Genomic DNA, 23,419 nt, shown 5'->3' with positions numbered 1-23,419 from the left:
ACAGCGAGTTAGCATCTACGTACAGCAATCAATTAGGAAGGCAAATGACATGTTGGCCTTTATTGCGAGAAGATTGGAGTACAAAAGTAAGGAAGTCTTGCTACAATTGTACAGGGCTTTGGTGAAACCACACCTGGAGTACTGTGCACAGTTTTAAACTCCATATCTAAGGAAAGATATATTTTTCCTTTGGGTCAGAGGCGTTCGTACAAAGGAAGCCTCTGACCGCAATTTTGCAGCCCATTAATTCCTCAGACAATGAATGGTGCCTCATCTTTGTTTGACATACTCAACTGGTAACTCCATTGTCTCAATTTTGTCCAGTTATCTGCTCCATTTTTTGGCGTGCGCTGCTTTTTTTGGCGTAAATTAAAATCTCCCAGTTTCCCCAAAGTTTCTGCGGCAGCATAACTCGGTTAGGCACGATTTGTTTTCGGTTAGTATTTTTTTGCATCCTGATGTAACCTGATGTCTGCGCCAGTTTTTCACATTTACGCAAGTTTAGCCAACGTACATTTTTTTGAGGACGGCGTATGTGACCACTCCCGAAAAACCTTCTGGGCACTTAAGAAACAACAGCGACATTAAAAAATCGGCGCAGAAAGATTTTTAGGCAAAATTTTGGAAGGAGTCAAGAAGGCAAAGAATATGCATCCATATTCATGTCCAACCAAAGCTCTGTTAAAGGACACTGAAGGGAAAAAAAAGCTCCAAAATCTATAATAGTTTCTGTTGCTCTTAGAAAACAGTTTAAAGTATCAAAAACAGTAGCAAAATACTGCAGATGCTGAAATCTGAAATAAAAACAGAAAATGCTGGAAATGCTCAGCAGGTCAGGTAGCATCTGTGGAGAGAGAAACAGAGTTAACGACAAACATCCACTCATCATCATAGGCAGTCCCTCGGAAGACTTGCTTCCACTCTTAGCATGAGTTCTTAGGTGGCTGTACAATCCAATACGAGGACCACAGTCTCTGTCACAGGTGGGACTGATAGTCGTTGAGGGAAAGGGTGGGCAGGGAGCCTGGTTTGCTGCATGCTCCTTCCGCTGCCTGCGCTTGATTTCTGCATGCTCTCGGCGATGATACTCGAGGAGCTCAGCGCCCTCCCGAATGCACTTCTTCCACTTAGGGCGGTCTATGGCCAAGGACTCCCAGGTGTCAATGGGGATGTCGCACTTTATCAGGGAGGCTTTGAGGGCGTCCTTGTAACGATTCCTCTGCCCGCCTTTGGCTCGTTTGCCGTGGATAAGTTCCGAGTAGAGTGCTTGCTTTGGGAGTCTCGTGTCTGGCATGCAAACTATGTGGCCTGCCCAGTGGAGCTGATCAAGTGTGGTCAGTGCTGGGGATGTTGGCCTGGATGAGGAAACTAATGTTTGTGCGTCTGTCCTCCCTGGGGGTTTGCAGGATCTTGCGGAGACATCGCTGCTGGTATTTCTCCAGCGACTTGTGTCTACTGTACATGGTCCACGTCTCTAAGCCATACAGGAGGGCGGGTGTTACTACAGCCCTGTAGACCATAAGCTTGGTGACAGTTTTGAGGGCCTGGTCTTCAAACATTCTTTTCCTCAGGCGGCCGAAGGCTGCACTGGCGCACTGGAGGCGATGTTGGATCTCATCGTCAATGCCTGTTCTTGTTGATAGGAGGCTCCCGAGATATGGGAAGTGGTCCACGTTGTCCAGGGCCATGCCATGGATCTTGATTCTGGGGGCAGTGCTGTGCAGCGAGGACAGGCTGCTGGAAGACCTTTGTCTTACTAATGTTTAGTGTAAGGCCCATGCTTTCATACGCCTTGGTAAATACGTCGACTATGTCCTGGAGTTCAGCCTCTGTGTGTGCAAGGACACAGGCGTCGTATGCATCCATGTTCATGTCCAACCAAACATCTGTTAGGGAAAATGGAGTATGAGAAGAAGCTTGCAGGGAACATTAAGACGGATTGCAAAAGTTTCTATAGATATGTAAAGAGAAAAAGGTTAGTAAAGACAAACGTAGGTCCCCTGCAGTCAGAATCAGGGGAAGTCATAACGGGGAACAAAGAAATGGCGGACCAATTGAACAAGTACTTTGGTTCGGTATTCACGAAGGAGGACACGAACAACCTTCGGGTTATAAAAGGGGTCGGGGGGTCTAGTAAGGAGGAGGAACTGAGGGAAATCCTTATTAGCCGGGAAATTGTGTTGGGGAAATTGATGGGATTGAAGGCCGATAAATCCCCAGGGCCTGATGGACTGCATCCCAGAGTACTTAAGGAGGTGGCCTTGGAAATAGTGGATGCGTTGACAGTCATTTTCCAACATTCCATTGACTCTGGATCAGTTCCTATGGAGTGGAGGGTAGCCAATGTAACCCCACTTTTTAAAAAAGGAGGGAGAGAGAAAACCGGGAATTATAGACCGGTCAGCCTGACATCGGTAGTGGGTAAAATGATGGAATCAATTATTAAAGATGTCATAGCAGTGCATTTGGAAAGAGGTGACATGATAGGTCCAAGTCAGCATGGATTTGTGAAAGGGAAATCATGCTTGACAAATCTTCTGGAATTTTTTGAGGATGTTTCCAGTAGAGTGGATAAGGGAGAACCAGTTGATGTGGTATATTTGGACTTTCAGAAGGCGTTCGACAAGGTCCCACACAAGAGATTGATGTGCAAAGTTAGAGCACATGGAATTGGGGGTAGTGTACTGACATGGATTGAGAACTGGTTGTCAGACAGGAAGCAAAGAGTAGGAGTAAATGGGTACTTTTCAGAATGGCAGGCAGTGACTAGTGGGGTACCGCAAGGTTCTGTGCTGGGGCCTCAGCTGTTTACACTGTACATTAATGATTTAGATGAGGGGATTAAATGTAGTATCTCCAAATTTGCGGATGACACTAAGTTGGGTGGCAGTGTGAGCTGCGAGGAGGATGCTGTGAGGCTGCAGAGCGACTTGGATAGGTTAGGTGAGTGGGCAAATGCATGGCAGATGAAGTATAATGTGGATAAATGTGAGGTTATCCACTTTGGTGGTAAAAACAGAGAGACAGACTATTATCTGAATGGTGACAGATTAGGAAAAGGGGAGGTGCAAAGAGACCTGGGTGTCATGGTACATCAGTCATTGAAGGTTGGCATGCAGGTACAGCAGGCGGTTAAGAAAGCGAATGGCATGTTGGCCTTCATAGCAAGGGGATTTGAGTACAGGGGCAGGGAGGTGTTGCTACAGTTGTACAGGGCATTGGTGAGGCCACACCTGGAGTATTGTGTACAGTTTTGGTCTCCTAACCTGAGGAAGGACATTCTTGCTATTGAGGGAGTGCAGCGAAGGTTCACCAGACTGATTCCCGGGATGGCGGGACTGACCTATCAAGAAAGACTGGATCAACTGGGCTTGTATTCACTGGAGTTCAGAAGAATGAGAGGGGACCTCATAGAAACATATAAAATTCTGACGGGGTTAGACAGGTTAGATGCAGGAAGAATGTTCCCAATGTTGGGGAAGTCCAGAACCAGGGGTCACAGTCTAAGGATAAGGGGTAAGCCATTTAGGACCGAGATGCGGAGGAACTTCTTCACCCAGAGAGTGGTGAACCTGTGGAATTCTCTACCACAGAAAGTTGTTGAGGCCAATTCACTAAATATATTCAAAAAGGAGTTAGATGAGGTCCTTACTGCTAGGGGGATCAAGGGGTATGGCGAGAAAGCAGGAATGGGGTACTGAAGTTGAATGTTCAGCCATGAACTCATTGAATGGCGGTGCAGGCTAGAAGGGCCGAATGGCCTACTCCTGCACCTATTTTCTATGTTTCTATGTTTCTATCTATAATGGTTTCTGCTGCTCTTAGAAAACAGTTTAAAGTATCCAAAACAATAGCAAAATACTGCAGATACTGAAATCTGAAATAAAAACAGAAAATGCTGGAAATACTCAGCAGGTCAGGCAGCATCTGTGGAGAGAGAAACAGAGTTAATGACAAACATCCACTATAAGCCCACTGACTCCCACAGCTACCTGGACTACACTTTGTCCCAACCCACTTCCTGTAAGCACTCTATTCCATTCTCCCAGTCTCTCCGTCTCCGCTGCATTTGTTCGGACCTTCTATACTAGCACTTCCGATCTCTCTTTCTTTTTCCTCAACCGAGGATTCCCCTCTACTGTGGTTGACGTGGCCCTCGACCGTGTCCATTCTATTTCCCACGCCTCTACTCTCACCCCGTCCCTTCCCTAACAGGACCATAATAGGGTTCCCATTGTCCTCACCTTTCACCCCACCAGGCTCCACAATCAACGGATCATCCTCCGCCATTTCCGCCACCTCCAACGTGATCCCACCACCAAACACATCCTCCCCTCCTCTCCCTTTCAGCATTCCAAAGGGACCGCTCCCTCCGCGACACCCTAGTCCTCTCCCCAATCACCTCCAACAGCCCGGCACCTTCCCTTACAAGTGCAGAAGATGCAACACCTGCCCTTTTACCTCCTCTCTTCCCACTGTCCAAGGGGCTCCAAACACTCCATCCAGGTGAAACAGGGATTTACATGTACTTCTTGCAATTTAGTATATTGTATTCGCTGCTCACGATGCAGTCTGTTCTACTTTGGGGTGACCAAACGCAGATTGGGTGACTGCTTTGCAGAGCACCACCGTTCCTTCAGTCATGAGGGTGACCTCGAGCTTCCAATCTGACCTCTCCATCCTCGGACTCCTACACTGTTCCAATGAATCACAAAGGTAATAATCTCTGGATTACTACCTGAGCGGGAGCAAATTAGCATAGAGTAAATAAGACCAGAGAGTTAAACACGTGGCTCAAAGACTGGTGTAGGAGAAATGGGTTTTGGTTCGTGGGATATTGGTACCAGTACTGGGGTAACGGGGAGCTTTTCCGTTGGGATGGGCTCCACTTAGTCCATGCTGGGACTAGGGTCCCGGCGAATTAAATAACGAGGGCTGTAGAGAGGGCTTTAAACTAATTAGTGTGGAGGGGGCGCGGCGGGCGGGGGGGTAGGTGGGGGGTACAGGTGAGCGAAAATTTAAAAAGTTAAAGAGTAAGGAGAAGCCAATAGAGCAGGGTAGCACTGGGGGAAATGAAAACCAGAGGGTGCTAGGAAGGGACAGAATGTATAAACATAAAGGTGAATCAGAAAGTGGGGTCACAGCAGGAAAAAAAGGTTTTAAAAAAAAAAACAATTTTAAAAGCTCTTTATCTGAATGTACGCAGCATTCGTAACAAAATAGTTCACGGCACAAATAGATACAATTGGGTGTGATTTGATAGCCATTACAGAGACGTGGTTGCATAGTGACCAAGGCTAGGAACTAAATATTCAGGGTTATTTGACATTTCAGAAGGACAGACAGAAAGGAAAAAATAGGTGGTGCAGCTCTGTTAATAAAGGTTGAGATCAGTGCATTAGTGAGAAACGATATTGGCTCAGAAGATCAAGATGTTGAATCGGTTTGGGGGAGATAAGGAATAATAAGGAGAAAAAGTCACTGGTGGGCATAGTCTATTGGTCCCCTAACGATAGCTACACTGTTGGACGGAGTATAAATCAAGAAATAATGGAGGCTTGTAAAAAAGGAACGGCAATAATCATGGGCAATTTTAACCTTCATAATGATTGGACAAAGCAAATTGGCTAGGGTAGCCTTGAGGAAGAGTTCATAGTGTATCTGGGATAGTTTCCTTGAACAGTATGTTGCGGAACCAACTAGGGAGTACGCTATCTTAGATCTAGTACTGTGTAATGAGACAGGATTAATAAACGATCTAGTAAAGGGTCCTCTAGGAATCAGTGACCATAACATGGTTGAATTTCAAATTCAGTTGGAGGGTGAGTAAGTTGGATCTCAAACCAGTGTCCTAAGCTTAAATAAAGGAGACTACAAAGGTATGAACGCAGAGTTGGCTGAAGTGGATTGGGATAATAGATTAAAGTATGGGACAGTTGATGAGCAGTGGCAGGCATTTATGGAGATATTTCATAACTCTCAACAAAAATATATCCCAATGAGAAGGAAAGACTGAGAAGGGATAACCATCCGTGGCTAACTAAGGAAATAAGGGACGGTATCAAATTGAAAACAAGGGCATATAATGTGGCCAAGACTAGTGGGAGGCCAGAGGATTGGGAAACTTTTAAAAGCCAGCAAAGAACAACTTAAAAAAAAATAGAGAGGGAAGATAGATTATGAAAGTAAACTAGCACGAAATATAAAAACAGAGTAAGAGTTTCTACAGGTACATAAAAAGGAAAGGAGTGGCTAAAGTAAATGTTAGTCTCCTTGAGGATGAGACTGGGGAATTAATAATGGGGAACAGAGAAATGGCAGAGACTTTGAATAAATATTTTGTATCGGTCTTCACGGTAGAATACACTAAAAACATCCCAATAATGGATAATCAAGGGGCTATAGGGAGAGAGGAACTTAATACAATTACTATCACTAAAGAAGTAGTACTTGGTAAAATAATGGGACTAAAGGCAGACCAGTCCCCTGGACCTGATGGCTTGCATCCTAGGGTCCCAAAAGAAGTGGCTGCAGAGATAGTGGGTGCATTGGCTGTAATCTAACAAAATTCCCTGGATTCTGGGGAGGTGCCAGCGGATTGGAAAATCACAAATGTCAAGTCCCTATTTAAAAAAAGGAGGAAACTATAGACTGGTTAGTCTAACATCTGTCGGGAAAATGCTGAAGTCCATTATTAAGGAAGCAGTAGCAGGACATTTGGAAAAGCATAATTCAATCAAGCAGTGTCAGCATGGTTTTATGAAAGGGAAATCATGTTTGACAAATTTGCTGGAGTTCTTTGAGGATGTAACGAACAGGGTGGATAAGGGGGAACCAGTGGATGTGGTGTATTTGGATTTCCTGAAGGCATTCGATAAGGTGCCACATAAAAGGTTACTGCACAAGATAAAAGTTCACGGGGTTGGGGTAATATATTAGCGTGGATAGAGGATTGGCTAACTAACAGAAAACAGAGAGTCGGGATAAATGGGTCATTTTCCGGTTGGCAAACAGTAACTAGTGGAGTGCCGCAGGGACCGGTTCCGGGGCCCCAACTATATACAATCTATATTAACAACTTGGGCGAAGGGATTGAATGTAACATAGCCAAGTTTGCTGACGATATAAAGCTGGGAGGAAAAGCAATGTGTGAGGAAAAGCAATGTGTGAGGAGGACACAAAAAATCTGCAAAAGGACAAAGACAGGCTAAGTGAGTGGGCAAAAATTTGGCAGATGGAGTATAATGTTGGAAAGTGTGAAGTCATGCACTTTGGCAGAAAAAAATCAAAGAGCAAGTTATTATTTAAATGGAAACAGATTGCAAAGTGCTGCAGTGCAGCAGGACCTGGGAGTACTTGTGCTTGAAATACAAAAGGATAATATGCAGGTATAGCAAATGATCAGGCTTGACAAGGTGGATGCAGAGAGGATGTTTCCACTCATGGGGGTAACTAAAACTAGGAGACCTCCTGTTCCTATTTCTTATGTTCTTATGAGGGGGTTGACTTATGAAGATAGGTTGAACCTATACTCATTGGAGTTCAGAAGAATAAGAGGTGATCTTATAGAAACATATGATAATGAGAGGATATTTCCACTCATGGGGTTAACTAAAACTAGGGGGCATAGTCTCAGAATAAGGTGCCGCCCATTTAAAACTGAGATGAGGAGGAATTTCTTCTGAGGGTTGTAAATCTGTGGAATTCTCCGCCCCAGAGAGCTGTGGAGGTTGAGTCATTGAATATAATTAAGGCGGAGGTAGACAGTTTTTTGAGCGATAAGGGAATAAAGGGTTATGGGGAGCGGGCAGGGAAGTGGAACGGAGTCCATGATCAGATCAGCCATAATCTTATTAAATGGCAGAGCATGCTCGAGGAGTGAAATGGCCTCCTGCTCCTATTTCTTATGTTCTTGTGTAAGCCCGAGGAACAGCACCTCATCTTTCAATTGGGCACTTTACAGCCTTCTGGCTCAACATCGAGTTGAACAATTTCGGACCATAACCTCTGCCCCAATGTTTTCAAATGGCAGCTGTTGATGATTCTGCCATTCCCATTTGCCGCATTTAACCACTCCTGCCTTCCATCCTATCACAGACCGTTCCTCTTGTTCTTTCCTCCCCTTCCCTTTCCCTGTCTCTGCACCTGGTTAAAATCTGTTACATCGCTAACTTTTTCAAGTTCTGACAAAAGGTCACAGACCTGAAATGTTAACTATGATTCTCCCTCCACAGATGCTTCCTGTACTGCTGAGTATTTCCAGCTTTTTCTGTTTTTATTCAAGTATCAGAGAGATGCATTGAATTACGATTTAATCTACAATTTATTTATCATCTGTATAATGTGATATTTTGCACAAAGGTTTAGGTCACGGGAGGCATAGGTCTGCTGATTAATGCTGTCTTTATGGCGAGAACAAGTTAAATTGTTGGGAGAGGGCCTGAATTGTAATTTTATGCTTATTGAAAGAGTTGAGATAACCTGCATGACCTATATCTCTCCTTGTGCTTCTAATATTGTGCAAAATATCAAAAATCTAAACATAAAATATTATACATTTAAATTATGTACCTAGGCACGTAATTCATGGCATAATTCTAGGTATTTCCTGTATTTAATCACACAGCATTTTTCCCTCTGCCCCCCGCCCCCCCCCCCTCCCCCTCCCATCCGCTATGTTTTGTGATGGTGTAATTACATCAATAAATAAAAAGAACAGCTTGCCTCTTATTCAACAGCTTTAATGTAGAAAAACATCCCACGGCATTTCACAGGGACAGAATTTGAGAAAAATTGACAACAAGCCAAGGAAGGAGATATTAGGAGGGGTGACTAAAAGCTTGGTCAAATAAATGGGCTTCAAGGATGGCCTTAAAGGAGGAGGGAGAGTTGGAGAGGTTTAGGGAGGAAATTGTAAAGCTTAGTACCTAGACAGCTGAAGGCACAGCGGCCAATGTTGAGGCAAAGTGAGTGGTGGATGCACAAGAGGCCAGAATTGGAGGAACTGAGTTCTCAGTGGTTTGTCAGGCTGGAGGAGATTACAGAGAAAAAGGGAGTGGCGAGGGATTTAAACTCAAGGAAGAGAATTTTAAATAGGAGGCACTGGGGGACCAGGAGCCAATGTAAATCATTGAGCACAGAGAAAGAAAGAAAGCCTTGCATTTATATAGCCCCTTTCACTACCACCGGATGTCTCAAAGCACTTTGCAGCCAATGAAGTACTTTTGAAGTGCAGTCACTGTTGTAATGCAAGAAACGCGACAGCCAATTTGCACACAGCAAGCTCCCATAAACAGCAATGTGACAATGACCAGATAATCTGTTTTAGTAATGTTGATTGAGGGATAAATATTGCCCAGGACACCAGGGATAACTCCCCTGCTCTTCTTCAAAATAGTGTCATGAGATCTTTTACGTTCACCTGAGAGAGCAGATGGAGCCTCGTTTAATGTCTCATCCGAAAGACTGCACCTCTGACAGTGCAGCACTCCTTCAGTACTGCACTGGAATGTCAGCCTAGATTTTTGTGCTCAAGTCTCTGGAGTGGGACGTGAGCACAAAAGGTGATAGATCAGCAGGACTTGTTAAAGTTTATGGTGGGTTAAGATTGGGAGGTCGGCCAGGAGAGCATTGCAATAGGGGCGGAGATGGGCAATGTTGCGAAAGTGGAAATAGATGGTATTCGTGATGGAGAGCACTTAGTTTGGGGTAAAATAAGACACCAAAATTGTGAACGGTTGACTTCAACCTGAGGCATGGCCATGAAGGGGGATAGAATTGTTGGCGAGGGTACAGAGCTTGTGGCTGGTGCCAAAGACTGTGGCTTTGGTCTTCCCAATGTTTAACTGGAGAAAATTGTGGCTCATCCAGGACTGGATGTTGGACAGACAATCAGCCAACACAGTTGCAGTGGAGGGAATCAAGAGAGGTTGTGGAGAGAGAGAGCAAAGTATCGTCAGCATACATGTGAAAACTGATATCATGTCTGAAGATGATGTCGGATGTAGATAAGGAAGTGTGGAGGGAACCAAGGAAAGATTTCTGGGAGACTCCAAAGGTAACAGTGTGGGTAGAGAAGCTATTGTTGGAGAGACTGGATCAACTGGGCTTGTATTCACTGGAGTTCAGAAGAATGAGAGGGGACCTCATAGAAACATTTAAAATTCTGACGGGGTTAGACAGGTTAGATGCAGGAAGAATGTTCCCAATGTTGGGGAAGTCCAGAACCAGAGGTCACAGTCTAAGGATAAGGGGTAAGCCATTTAGGACCGAGATGCGGAGGAACTTCTTCACCCAGAGAGTGGTGAACCTGTGGAATTCTCTACCACAGAAAGTTGTTGAGGCCAATTCACTAAATATATTCAAAAAGGAGTTAGATGAGGTCCTTACTACTAGGGGGATCAAGGGGTATGGCGAGAAAGCAAGAATGGGGTACTGAAGTTGAATGTTCAGCCATGAACTCATTGAATGGCGGTGCAGGCTAGAAGGGCCGAATGGCCTACTCCTGCACCTATTTTCTATGTTTCTATGTTTCTATAATTCGATTAGTAAGAGTGGAACCAAGTAAGGGCAGTCCCACTCAGCTGGGCAAGGAAGGAGAGGCATTGGAGGAGGATGGCGTAGTTGACTGTGTCAAAGGCTGCAGAAAGGTCAAGACTGACGACCAAGGGTACGACACCTCGGTCACAGTCACAGGATGTAATTTGTGATTTTGTTTAGGGCCATTGCTGTGGCAGGGGCAAAACCCTGATCCATGTCTTGTATCATCATAGCTGCAGCCCCCTTCTGTGCAGCATATTTCATCCGAGCGTGGGTGAGGTAAGCATCCTGCTGCCAGCCTTCAACCAGCGAGGCTCTAACTTGATGCTGAGAATTATGAGAGAGTAATCCTACTCTGCTGGTTTTACCATTGCTCAGTTTCTCCCAATGGCATGGCCGAGATCACAGAATGATGATGTCAATCTATGTCCTCCCCTACTGTGAGCTACACAATGTTACTCCACTGATGTTATTGAAATGGTTGTGAAACTTCAGATACAATCCTTGCATTCCTGTCACAGTTATCAGCAAGTACAGCATTACAGTTTCACCATGTAATATTGGAGCCCTATGTGGTATTTTACAGAAACGTCGCATGGCACAACAGCAGGAAGTGCTAACGAAGGAAAAGGAATCTTCAGATAAGATTGCAGCCCGTGCATTTGCCCAAAATTATTTAGCTGATCTAATTCCTACAGTCTTCTCTACTCTTCGGGATAATGGCTACTTCTATGACCCTGTGGAGAGAGGTTTGCCTTTTTATAACTACACAAATCTTTGCAATAAAATATTACCAAAATTTGGTTTACTAATGAATGGATTAGGTTTGTGCATTAGTTTATCCCTTTGGTCTGTCCCCCTACCCCCCCCGACTCCACCCCTGCCTCAGCCCATCTGCTGCTGAAACCCTCATCCATGCCTTTGTTATCTCTAGACTTCACTATTCCAGCACTCGCCTGGCCGGCGGCCTCCCAGTTTCCACCCTACATAAACTTGAGCTCATCTCAAACTCTGCTGCCCACGTCCCAAGTCTTGTTCACCCATCACCCCTGTGCTCGCTGACTTAGTGACTCCCAGTCCGGCAATGCCTCAATTTTAATATTCAACCTTGTTTTCAAATCCCTCCATGGCCTCACCCCTCCCTATCGCTGTAACCTTCACCAGCCCTACAAGTCTTCCAGGTCTCTGTGCTCTTCCAATTCTGGCCTCTTTTAATTGCTCCACCATTGGTGGCCGTTCAGCTGCCAAGACCCTAAGCTCTGGAATTCCCTCCCGAAACCTCTCTGCCTTCCTACCTCTCTCCTCCCTTAAGACACTGTTTAAAACCTACCTCTTTAATCAAGCTTTTGATCACCTGCCCTAATTTCTCCTTATGAGGCTCAGTATCAGTTTTTTTTTTGGTAACGTTCTTGTGAAGTGCCTCAGAACGTTTTACAACATTAAAGGCGCTATATAAATGCAAGATGTTGTTTGCCTATTTACTTTTATTTAACATCTGAAAACTGTATAATACTAACATGAATGATGCATCTCACTAGCTTGCTTTTTGTTCACTATTTCTCAACTATTGTATTTTATTACCTTCCTACTTGTCTCATTGATGAGCAGAGCAAATTCCACCATTTATTCATTGAATTTCCATCCTTACTGATTCTCATCCTGACTGTATCAATTCACACTGAGGTACAGATCCTGAGGCTGACATCAGGCACGCCAACCATGTTGCCATTGTTCACCTATGAACTTAGACATTAGGTTATTTGCTGAACCGCTCACCAATGTGCAATTCCCACAAGAAGTTGCTGTCTGAATAATTATATTTTCCTCTGTTTTCCCGGCCCAAGGTTGAAGGCTAATTGTAGTGACCCCAGTGAAATCAGCGAATGCTCCATGGACCAGGGGTCGAAATGGTCATGGCTCAGTGTCACACTACATTGTGAATTTACCCACAGAACAATCAAGGAAGGCAAGAGGAAATGGGACTAAGTTCTATGGTTACCCCCACTGGGTTGACATTCCTTTCATTTGTATTTGAAAGTTGATTTACTTAAAGATAATTAATAAGATTATTGATTCATCCAGCCCCTTATCTTTGTTATGTGGATGCAAAGAGTGTTTTGGTCTTTTATGTTAATGAGACTGGGCCCATTTGTAGATCTAGACAGTTGTTTAGTGTGCTATCGGACACAATCATGGGACGCTGAATGTTCCTGGTACACTGCAAATGAAGAGGAAATTGCTAGAAAATGGGTACGGGACAGTCAATTCCCAGGCCACATGTTGAGCTTAACTCAAGAAGGTAAATTTAGGGATCATCCGTAATGCTGCCACTTGGATAAAGTCTCATTGTTTTATCACACGGTGCCATTTATTAAAGAGCTTTAGGTTTTGATCGAACTGTTTTCAATGCAGGTGTTCAATCACACCCCAAGTGTGCAACTTTTCTCCCTTGATTTGAGCTACTTGTATAAACAGGAAAATAAGATTACCTGTTGTAGGACCTCCTGCATTTCTAAAACCGAAATATCCTTCACATACTACTCACTTGACTATTCATTTATGTATGTTCGCAATGTGATTTTGATTTGTATTCATTACTACCTGTTTTGTGGGTTGAGTTATGAGACTCTTCACTCCACCTCGGAAAAGTACTGATAAGCCTGCGGGAAGACCCCTTGTGTGCAGCCTAGGAAGTGGAGCATTCTGTGCCCTTGTGTCAAAAATGTCATAAAGGGTTACATCCCTCACAATTCTTGCCAGTGCTGACCTGAACTTACAACTAGTGATACATCTCGGGTTGAAGAATGCCGTTGACCCTATAGATAGGTCATCCACTTTTTTACTTGGCATTGATCTTGATTTGTATTTTTTTTTTAATTATTGTACATTCTTTAGTTCAAACTTATTCTGCTTTGTCAACTAACATAGTGGACTAGAAATTGCCCTCTGGCCCAAACGGGGCGGGCAATTCGAATTTAAATGAATAATCTCTGCCCAAATCCATGAGACGAAGAATAGAGCGAAATTGGCCTCTCTGACTTTTTTAATTTGTCCGGGCCGTGTTGGGGGGCGTTGAGGGGCGGCAGTGCTTTGGGAGCGGGGAGAAAGGCGGCTGGTGTCATCAGTGCCGCCCTGAGCACATCAGCACAATGCTGATGATGTCAGCGAGACGAGGACGTGCTGCGTCGCGATGAGGCGTAGCAACATCCCTCCCTTTCAGTTATAGGGGAAGGCAGCTGCGAGCTCTGCAGCCACTTTAATGGCATCCACTGGGCCACCGGGGAGGTCTTCAGCCAGGCCAGCGGCCCGGTACCCAAGTGGGGTTGCCGGGCTGCCAATAACCCGTCGCTGCCATTGTCGGGCCGACTTCAGAGTCGGCCGACAATTAAAATAAAATGGCGGTGCGCCCTCCCCTTTAAGGGCAGATGTACCGCCCAGCCACTGGCAGCTTCCCACCGGGAGAAGCTGTTGGGGGCACCGAGCAGTGGTGGCTCCGCTCCCGCTGGGGCAATTTCTCACGCGGGGTGGTAAGGGGTTGGCGTGTGCCCGACAGGGCGGGAACATGGGTGGGTCAGGAAACCCGTTTCTGCTGCCCCGGCCCGGGGGCAATTTCGGATAGGTCGGCCCATCTGCTTGGTCCCTGGAAAGGCCTTACGTGGTAATGGACCTTAAGGAGGGAGGCAATTTTGGCCCCATTGAGTATTAGGGCGGTAAGAAAATTGAGCTGTTGGTGCACCTTTTCATGGCTGGTCATTTTCCCCATTAGATGTGGAGAACGTATTCATGCCTTGGCTGATGGGAGCCGTAAGGAAATCGATAGAGAAGAGAATTTTGGGAAGGACAATGTTGGATGGTAAGTAGCTGACCTATCCAAACAATTCTGTTTAATTTCTATGTATAAACTCAATTATTTCATGTGCAACAAACAAAGACAGAAATTTTATTTTCCCCTCCAGCTTTTCGCCCTTCCTCACCTGAAGTTACTAGAGGGAGGATTTTAACTCCTTCCGCTTGGTAGAAACCAAGCGAAACCCAGATAGTTGAGGCATCCACCTCAGTGGAACAGATGCCTCATTAATATTAGCCAATCAGAGTTCTGTTCCTCAGATAGGACCCGAGGAAATGTTACCAACCTACTGGCTGGAGCTGGTGAGCTCCTCTGGGTCCCACCAGCAAAATCTGGGCCCTCTGCTACCCTGGTCACCCCCTTCCCATCTTGGAAACCCTTTCAAACTCTCTCCCTTTGTTCCCAGCAGGTGCAGAGCACTGATTATAACACTCTTAACTGTTGCTTTGACTGGGATCAACTAACTCAGTACAGATTGAGAATCCCCTCTGGGATCAACTAGTCTGTATGGCCTAGGCTATACCAAACAGTGCCTTTGCCCACAAGGTTATTGGTGAGCCAAGCAGTACATTTTCGCACACATCTTTTTCAGCTATACAAATCTCTGGTTAGACCACACTTGGACTAATGTGTTCAGTTCTGGGTACCACAAGTTAGAAAGTATATATTGGCCTTTGAGAGAGTGCAGCGTAGATTTACCAGAATTATGCCTGGATTCCATGGGTTAAATTACGAGGAGAGATTACACAAACTAGGGTTGTATTCCTGAACGCCTCGAGTCTCGTCGCCAAGAGCATGCAGAAAACGAGCACGGGCTGCGGAAGGAGTGTGTGGCAAACCAGACTCCCCACCCACCCTTTCCTCCAAATACTGTCTGTCCCACCTGTGACAGAGACTGTAATTCGCATATCGGACTGTTCAGTCACCTGAGAACTCACTTTTAGAATGGAAGCAAGTCTTCCTCGATTTCAAGGGACTTCCTATGATGATGATTCCTGGAATTCCAATGGCAGTTGATGCTAAGTCAATTAATTTTAAATCTGAGATTGATAGATTTTTGTTAACCAAAGGTATTAAGGGATATGGGGCAAAGGCGAGTTAGATCACAGATCAGCTATGATCTCATTGAATGTGGAACAGGCTCGAGGGGCTAACTGGCCTACTCCAGTTCCTACGTGTTTGCCGATTTTACCAGTCTGTCTGTACTGAAGTCTGCTACTATCATGCTTACTGTTTACTACGTTGCAAAATTTTGTATCATCTGCAAACTTTGAAATTGTACTCCCTATACCCATTTATATATAACAAGAAAAGCCATGATCCTAATACCGACCAATAGGAGACCACACTGCATCCTCCTTTCCCGTTAGAACAACATCCGTTCATCACTACTATCTGCCTCCTATCCCTTGGCCTCTACAAGAAGATTTTCTTTATTATCCCTGATCGGCCCCACCATTCCTTTTACTATCCTTTTACTTTTTATATGTATATAGAAGATTTTTAGGTTCCCTTTTATGTTACCCGCTATTCTCTTTTTCATAATCTCTTTGATCAATAAAAAAATTGTCAAATGAATAGAAGGGCAGAAACCCACCAAAGGGCTTTATAACAATGCATTTTTCTTGAGTGTTTGTTAGCTGACATCCAGCATTGAAGAAAAAACAGCCTGAAGCAATCATCAAAGTCAGGCCTTTCATGGAAAAAAAGATAGTGAGCTGGTGTGGATACTGTGTAACTTCTAATAATTACAAGTGTGTGTGTTCCTTGTTTTGCAGTAATACTTCGTGATGTGGCTAAGAGCAGAAACCAGGCTTTCGCACAGATGGAATCTTAGAGACCAATAATGAGGTGATGGGACGAGCACATATTCGGGTAAAGGAATGCCAGAAATTTGTATCTTGCTGTTCACTCACCAGTTTGCTTTGGTTAATAAATTATCAATCTGTGATGAAAATGGTAGTGCGACACTTTGGTATTGATATTTGTTTCATATCCTCACATTCTGCTCGGAGCAGCGCGAGTCCGGGGTCGGCGAGAGGCCTATAAAGGCCAGCGGGAGTCGAGCAGTTCGAGCAGTCAGTTGAGGAGGCGGGAGCTCGGAGCAGCGCGAGTCCGGGGTCGGCGAGAGGCCTATAAAGGCCAGCGGGAGTCGAGCAGTTCGAGCAGTCAGTCGAGGAGGCGGGAGCTCGGAGCAGCGCGAGTCCGGGGTCGGCGAGAGGCCTATAAAGGCCAGCGGGAGTCGAGCAGTCAGTCGAGGAGGCGGGAGCTCGGAGCAGCGCGAGTCCGGGGTCGGCGAGAGGCCTATAAAGGCAAGCGGGAGTTAGGCAGTTCGCGCAGTCAGTCGAGGAGGCGGGAGCTCGGAGCAGCGCGAGTCCGGGGTCGGCGAGAGGCCTATAAAGGCCAGCGGGAGTCGAGCAGTTCGAGCAGTCAGTCGAGGAGGCGGGAGCTCGGAGCAGCGCGAGTACGGGGTCGGCGAGAGGCGTGCCGGTGCAGCTACAGGGAGAAGGCAAAGAAAGAAACAAAGGTGACGTCACAGCCTAGGGGGTAAGTGATTGGCTGGTGATTGGTGAGTAGTTTTTCTTTTTCTTCTTATATCAGTCAGTAACTTTTAACATTGTTGTTGCCAATTTAAGTGTATCTAAGGGTTAAGTCATGGCAGGAGAGCTCGGTCGGCTGTTATGCTCCTCCTGTACCATGTGGGAACTCAGGGACACTTCCGGTGTCCCTGACGACTACGTGTGCAGGAAGTGTATCCACCTCCAGCTCCTGACGGTCCGCGTTACGGAATTGGAGCTGAGGGTGGATTCACTCTGGAGCATCCACGATGCTGAGAATGACGTGAGTATCACGTGTAGTGAGTTGGTCTTACCGCAGGGAAAGGGTCCACAGCCAGCTAGGGAATGGAAGACCAGCAGGAAGAGTAGTGCAAGGAAGGTAGTGCAGGGGTCCCCTGTGGTCATCCCCCTGCAAAACAGATACACTGTTTTGAGTACTGTTGAGGGGGATGACTCATCAGGGGAGGGCAGCAGCAGCCAAGTTCATGGCACCGTGGCTGGCTCTGCTGCACAGGAGGGTAAGAAAAAGAGTGGGACAGCAATAGTGATAGGGGATTCAATGGTGAGGGGAATAGATAGACGTTTCTGCGGCCGCGACCGAGACTCCAGGATGGTATGTTGCCTCCCTGGTGCAAGGGTCAAGGATGTCTCGGAACGGGTGCAGGACATTCTGAAATGGGAGGGAGAACAGCCAGTTGTCGTGGTGCACATTGGTACCAACGACATAGGTTAAAAAAAGGGATGAGGTCCTACGAAACGAATTTAAGGAGCTAGGAGCTAAATTTAAAAAGTAGGACCTCAAAAGTAGTAATCTCGGGATTGCTACCAGTGCCACTTGATAGTCAGAGTAGGAATCGCAGGATAGCGCAGATAAATACGTGGCTTGAGCAGTGGTGCAGCAGGGAGGGATTCAAATTCCTGGGGCATTGGGACTGGTTCTGGGGGAGGTGGGACCAGTACAAACCGGACGGTCTGCACCTGGGCAGGACCGGAACCAATGTCCTAGGGGGAGTGTTTGCTAGTGCTGTTGGGGAGGATTTAAACTAATATGGCAGGGGGATGGGAACCAATGCAGGGAGACAGAGGGAAACAAAAAGGAGGCAAAAGCAAAAGACAGAAAGGAGATGAGGAAAAGTGGAGGGCGGAGAAACCCAAGGCAAAGAACAAAAAGGGCCACTGTACAGCAAAATTCTAAAAGGACAAAGGGTGTTAAAAAAACAAGCCTGAAGGCTTTATGTCTTAATGCAAGGAGTATCCGCAATAAGGTGGATGAATTAATTGTGCAAATAGATGTTAATAAATATGATGTGATTGGGATTACGGAGACGTGGCTCCAGGATGATCAGGGCTGGGAACTCAACATTCAGGGGTATTCAACATTCAGGAAGGATAGAATAAAAGGAAAAGGAGGTGGGGTAGCATTGTTGGTTAAAGAGGAGATTAATGCAATAGTTAGGAAAGACATTAGCTTGGATGATGTGGAATCTATATGGGTAGAGCTGCAGAACACCAAAGGGCAAAAAACGTTAGTAGGAGTTGTGTACAGACCTCCAAACAGTAATAGGGATATTGGGGAGGGCATCAAACAGGAAATTAGGGGTGCATGCAATAAAGGTGTAGCAGTTATAATGGGTGACTTTAATATGCACATAGATTGGGCTAGCCAAACTGGAAGCAATACGGTGGAGGAGGATTTCCTGGAGTGCATAAGGGATGGTTTTCTAGACCAATATGTTGAGGAACCAACTAGGGGGGAGGCCATCTTAGACTGGGTGTTGTGTAATGAGAGAGGATTAATTAGCAATCTCATTGTGCGAGGCCCCTTGGGGAAGAGTGACCATAATATGGTGGAATTCTGCATTAGGATGGAGAATGAAACAGTAAATTCAGAGACCATGGTCCAGAACTTAAAGAAGGGTAACTTTGAAGGTATGAGGCGTGAATTGGCTAGGATAGATTGGCGAATGATACTTAGGGGGTTGACTGTGGATGGGCAATGGCAGACATTTAGAGACCGCATGGATGAATTACAACAATTGTACATTCCTGTCTGGCGTAAAAATAAAAAAGGGAAGGTGGCTCAACCGTGGCTATCTAGGGAAATCAGGGATAGTATTAAAGTCAAGGAAGTGGCATACAAATTGGCCAGAAATAGCAGCGAACCTGGGGACTGGGAGAAATTTAGAACTCAGCAGAGGAGGACAAAGGGCTTGATTAGGGCAGGGAAAATGGAGTACGAGAAGAAGCTTGCAGGGAACATTAAGGTGGATTGCAAAAGTTTCTATAGGTATGTAAAGAGAAAAAGGTTAGTAAAGACAAACGTAGGTCCCCTGCAGTCAGAATCAGGGGAAGTCATAACGGGGAACAAAGAAATGGCGGACCAATTGAACAAGTACTTTGGTTCGGTATTCACTAAGGAGGATACAAACAACCTTCCGGATATAAAAGGGGTCAGAGGGTCTAGTAAGGAGGGGGAACTGAAGGAAATCTTTATTAATCGGGAAATTGTGTTGGGGAAATTGATGGGATTGAAGGCCGATAAATCCCCAGGGCCTGATGGACTGCATCCCAGAGTACTTAAGGAGGTGGCCTTGGAAATAGCGGATGCATTGACAGTCATTTTCCAACATTCCATTGACTCTGGATCAGTTCCTATCGAGTGGAGGGTAGCCAATGTAACCCCACTTTTTAAAAAAGGAGGGAGAGAGAAAACAGGGAATTATAGACCGGTCAGCCTGACCTCAGTAGTGGGTAAAATGATGGAATCAATTATTAAGGATGTCATAGCAGTGCATCTTGAAAATGGTGACATGATAGGTCCAAGTCAGCATGGATTTGTGAAAGGGAAATCATGCTTGACAAATCTTCTGGAATTTTTTGAGGATGTTTCCAGTAAAGTGGACAAAGGAGAACCAGTTGATGTGGTATATTTGGACTTTCAGAAGGCTTTCGACAAGGTCCCACACAAGAGATTAATGTGCAAAGTTAAAGCACATGGGATTGGGGGTAGTGTGCTGACGTGGATTGAGAACTGGTTGTCAGACAGGAAGCAAAGAGTAGGAGTAAACGGGTACTTTTCAGAATGGCAGGCAATGACTAGTGGGGTGCCGCAAGGTTCTGTGCTGGGGCCCCAGCTGTTTACATTGTACATTAATGATTTAGACGAGGGGATTAAATGCAGTATCTCCAAATTTGCGGATAACACTAAGTTGGGTGGCAGTGTGAGCTGCGAGGAGGATGCTATGAGGCTGCAGAGTGACTTGGATAGGTTAGGTGAGTGGGCAAATGCATGGCAGATGAAGTATAATGTGGATAAATGTGAGGTTATCCACTTTGGTGGTAAAAACAGAGAGACAGACTATTATTTGAATGGTGACAGATTAGGAAAAGGGAAGGTGCAACGAGACCTGGGTGTCATGGTACATCAGTCATTGAAGGTTAGCATGCAGGTACAGCAGGCGGTTAAGAAAGCAAATGGCATGTTGGCCTTCATAGCGAGGGGATTTGAATACAGGGGCAGGGAGGTGTTGCTGCAGTTGTACAGGGCCTTGGTGAGGCCACACCTGGAGTATTGTGTACAGTTTTGGTCTCCTAACTTGAGGAAGGACATTCTTGCTATTGAGGGAGTGCAGCGAAGATTCACCAGACTGATTCCCGGGATGGCGGGACTGACCTATCAAGAAAGACTGGATCAACTGGGCTTGTATTCACTGGAGTTCAGAAGAATGAGAGGGGACCTCATAGAAACGTTTAAAATTCTGACGGGTTTAGACAGGTTAGATGCAGGAAGAATGTTCCCAATGTTGGGGAAGTCCAGAACCAGGGGTCACAGTCTGAGGATAAGGGGTAAGCCATTTAGGACCGAGATGAGGAGAAACTTCTTCACCCAGAGAGTGGTGAACCTGTGGAATTCTCTACCACAGAAAGTAGTTGAGGCCAATTCACTAAATATATTCAAAAGGGAGTTAGATGAAGTCCTTACTACTCAAGGGATCAAAGGTTATGGCGAGAAAGCAGGAATGGGGTACTGAAGTTTCATGTTCAGCCATGAACTCATTGAATGGCGGTGCAGGCTAGAAGGGCTGAATGGCCTGCTCCTGCACTTATTTTCTATGTTTCTATGTTTCTATGTTTCTCTACTGACTGGCAAGTATTTTAGTTTAAGCCTTGAAACCTCAGACAAGATCAGGTCTCTTATTTAAGAAATTGACTTTGGAGATGGAAGATTAATAGAACTGTTTCTAGCTGATCAGTCCAACTTTCAAAAGTATAGTACATCAAAATGTCCTCTCTCTTCTCTAAGAGACAAAGTTTTGTAGTTGTGTTGCGATGTAGGTTTATATGAAAGTAAAACAAATGTATCAAAAATGGATTTCTGCCAAGTGTCCACTTGAGCTTTTTTTGTAATGTGTAGTGCCACTAGATGTCATCTTTGTATAATTTCTTCAAATATGTTTAGATGAAAAAATTCGCACAGGTCTCCTGAATTGACTGCAGGTTTTGGTTCTTTGTTTTGCTTCTCTCAGGAGATTGCCTGGTAGGGTGTGGGTCAGTGGGTGTACATGGTTGTACCTTATCTGAACGGACCTGATGTGCTTTTCATTTTTTTATGTACTGGCTCTGAAAATTAGCCAGTGTGCCATCCATCCATTTTCAAAGACCTTCTCTCCCCCTCCTTTGGCAAGATTTACTAGCCAGCTGTTTGTCCGACGTACCTCTTGCCGTTAGCTGCTGAATTGCTTTTCAGAACGTTGTCATTGAATACTAACTTATCTAACGTTTATTTGGATATGCATCAAACCTGATGAAGGTAGTGGGTAAAATGATGGAATCAATTATTAAGGATGTCATAGCAGCGCATTTGGAAAGAGGTGACATGATAGGTCCAAGTCAACATGGATTTGTGAAAGGGAAATCATGCTTGACAAATCTTCTGGAATTTTTTGAGGATGTTTCCAGTAGAGTGGACAAGGGAGAACCAGTTGATGTGGTGTATTTGGACTTTCAGAAGGCTTTCGACAAGGTCCCACACAAGAGATTAATGTGCAAAGTTAAAGCACATGGGATTGGGGGTAGTGTGCTGACGTGGATTGAGAACTGGTTGTCAGACAGGAAGCAAAGAGTAGGAGTAAATGGGTACTTTTCAGAATGGCAGGCAGTGACTAGTGGGGTACCGCAAGGTTCTGTGCTGGGGCCCCAGCTGTTTACATTGTACATTAATGATTTAGACGAGGGGATTAAATGTAGTATCTCCAAATTTGCGGATGACACTAAGTTGGGTGGCAGTGTGAGCTGCGAGGAGGATGCTGTGAGGCTGCAGAGTGACTTGGATAGGTTAGGTGAGTGGGCAGATGCATGGCAGATGAAGTATAATGTGGATAAATGTGAGGTTATCCACTTTGGTGGTAAAAACAGAGAGACAGACTATTATCTGAATGGTGACAGATTAGGAAAAGGGGAGGTGCAACAAGACCTGGGTGTCATGGTACATCAGTCATTGAAGGTTGGCATGCAGGTACAGCAGGTGGTTAAGAAAGCAAATGGCATGTTGGCCTTCATAGCGAGGGGATTTGAGTACAGGGGCAGGGAGGTGTTAATACAGTTGTACAGGGCCTTGGTGAGGCCACACCTGGAGTATTGTGTACAGTTTTGGTCTCCTAACTTGAGGAAGGACATTCTTGCTATTGAGGGAGTGCAGCGAAGATTCACCAGACTGATTCCCAGGATGGCGGGACTGACATATCAAGAAAGACTGGATCAAGTGGGCTTGTATTCACTGGAGTTCAGAAGAATGAGAGGGGATCTCATAGAAACGTTTAAAATTCTGATGGGTTTAGACAGATTAGATGCAGGAAGAATGTTCACAATGTTGGGGAAGTCCAGAACCAGGGGACACAGTCTAAGGATAAGGGGGAAGCCATTTAGGACCGAGATGAGGAGGAATTTCTTCACCCAGAGAATGGTGAACCTGTGGAATTCTCTACCACAGAAAGTTGTTGAGGCCAATTCACTAAATATATTCAAAAAGGAGTTAGATGTAGTCCTTACTACTCGGGGGATCAAGGGGTATGGTGAGAAAGCAGGAATGGGGTACTGAAGTTGCATGTTCAGCCATGAACTCATTGAATGGCGGTGCAGGCTCGAAGGGCCGAATGGCCTACTCCTGCACCTATTTTCTATGTTTCTAAGGCTTTCCTTAGTGAAATAGCTACATCCTTTTGATATTGAATGAGCTGAAAACTAATGCATGTATTTGGTGCCATTATAAATGAACCTGTAACTTCAGGAAGCTGAAGACTTTGTTCTAATGCAACCAAAATTACAAGCAATTTCTCACCTCTATCTGATATTAGTTTTAAAACATTGACACAATGGAGTTTCTGATTGTATGTGCATAATTACTGACTTATATTTCATGCCAAACATGCTTATAAATCAATCCAAAAGGTTGAACATAGTGCATTTCCAATGACAC

The 23,419-nt window shown here is 45.2% G+C and overlaps 1 protein-coding gene across 2 annotated transcripts in view; it reads left to right on the top strand.

The window, feature by feature from the left end:
- The window catches only part of LOC139272659 (radial spoke head protein 3 homolog), a 96,682-nt gene that overhangs the window by 38,336 nt on the left and 34,927 nt on the right, over positions 1 to 23,419 (top strand). Inside the window, exons 6-8 of one of the 2 annotated variants that reach the window (XM_070888742.1) lie at positions 11,126 to 11,288; positions 14,306 to 14,392; positions 16,165 to 16,237. In XM_070888742.1, the coding sequence (XP_070744843.1) occupies positions 11,126 to 11,288; positions 14,306 to 14,392; positions 16,165 to 16,223 (309 nt within the window). In that variant the 3' untranslated portion in view covers positions 16,224 to 16,237. Of the gene's footprint in view, positions 1 to 11,125; positions 11,289 to 14,305; positions 14,393 to 16,164; positions 16,262 to 23,419 lie in introns of both variants that reach the window. The other variant, XM_070888741.1, reaches the window with a different exon arrangement.

This window comes from Pristiophorus japonicus, chromosome 9 (assembly GCF_044704955.1).
Source record: "Pristiophorus japonicus isolate sPriJap1 chromosome 9, sPriJap1.hap1, whole genome shotgun sequence".
NCBI classification, from domain to species: domain Eukaryota; kingdom Metazoa; phylum Chordata; class Chondrichthyes; family Pristiophoridae; genus Pristiophorus; species Pristiophorus japonicus.
This window is presented reverse-complemented; position numbering and strand designations above follow the sequence as displayed.